Raw genomic sequence first — 446 nt, 5'->3', positions numbered from 1 at the left:
ACAACCCCTGCAGGACCCTGGGGTTCCTCTGCTGCTCCCGCCCCAGCCGGGTCCCCTCAGGTTCCCTCCAGACCAGGCCCTGGTGGCTCAGCACCTGGGTGATGTGGCAGCTCCCCGGTCCCCCCAGAGCCAGGGCTGCCCTGTCCCGCGGACCCTAGCTCCCCCAGAGGACCCCTCCTCTGGAAAGACACCCCCACGGCTCCTGCCAGATCCCATGAGAGGTCCTCCCTGCTCTGAGGGTCCAGCTTCAGCCCCTGGGGGAGGGAGGTCTCCAGGGGCCCACTCACCGCTCCCGAGCCTCCCGGCCCTTGTCCGACTCTCGGTCGTGGTTGGTCAGGGCTGAGACCCGCTCCGTGTCCACAGGCTTGGGCCAGGGGGGCGGCGTGGGGAAGGACGGGGGTGCCCGGTGCAGCCGGCTCCAGGCCTCCTGGGGGCTGCAGGCCCTG

General features: G+C 71.5%; 1 protein-coding gene across 1 annotated transcript in view; it reads right to left on the bottom strand.

Moving 5' to 3' along the window:
* Positions 1-198: 198 nt before the first annotated feature.
* The window catches only part of FBRSL1 (fibrosin-like 1), a 28,672-nt gene continuing 28,424 nt past the window's right edge, over positions 199-446 (bottom strand). The window contains 1 exon segment of the mRNA XM_015567235.1: positions 199-434. Within this exon segment, the coding sequence (XP_015422721.1) occupies positions 284-434 (151 nt within the window). The 3' untranslated portion in view covers positions 199-283.

This window comes from Myotis davidii, unplaced genomic scaffold (assembly GCF_000327345.1).
Source record: "Myotis davidii unplaced genomic scaffold, ASM32734v1 scaffold43, whole genome shotgun sequence".
Taxonomy (NCBI): domain Eukaryota; kingdom Metazoa; phylum Chordata; class Mammalia; order Chiroptera; family Vespertilionidae; genus Myotis; species Myotis davidii.
This window is presented reverse-complemented; position numbering and strand designations above follow the sequence as displayed.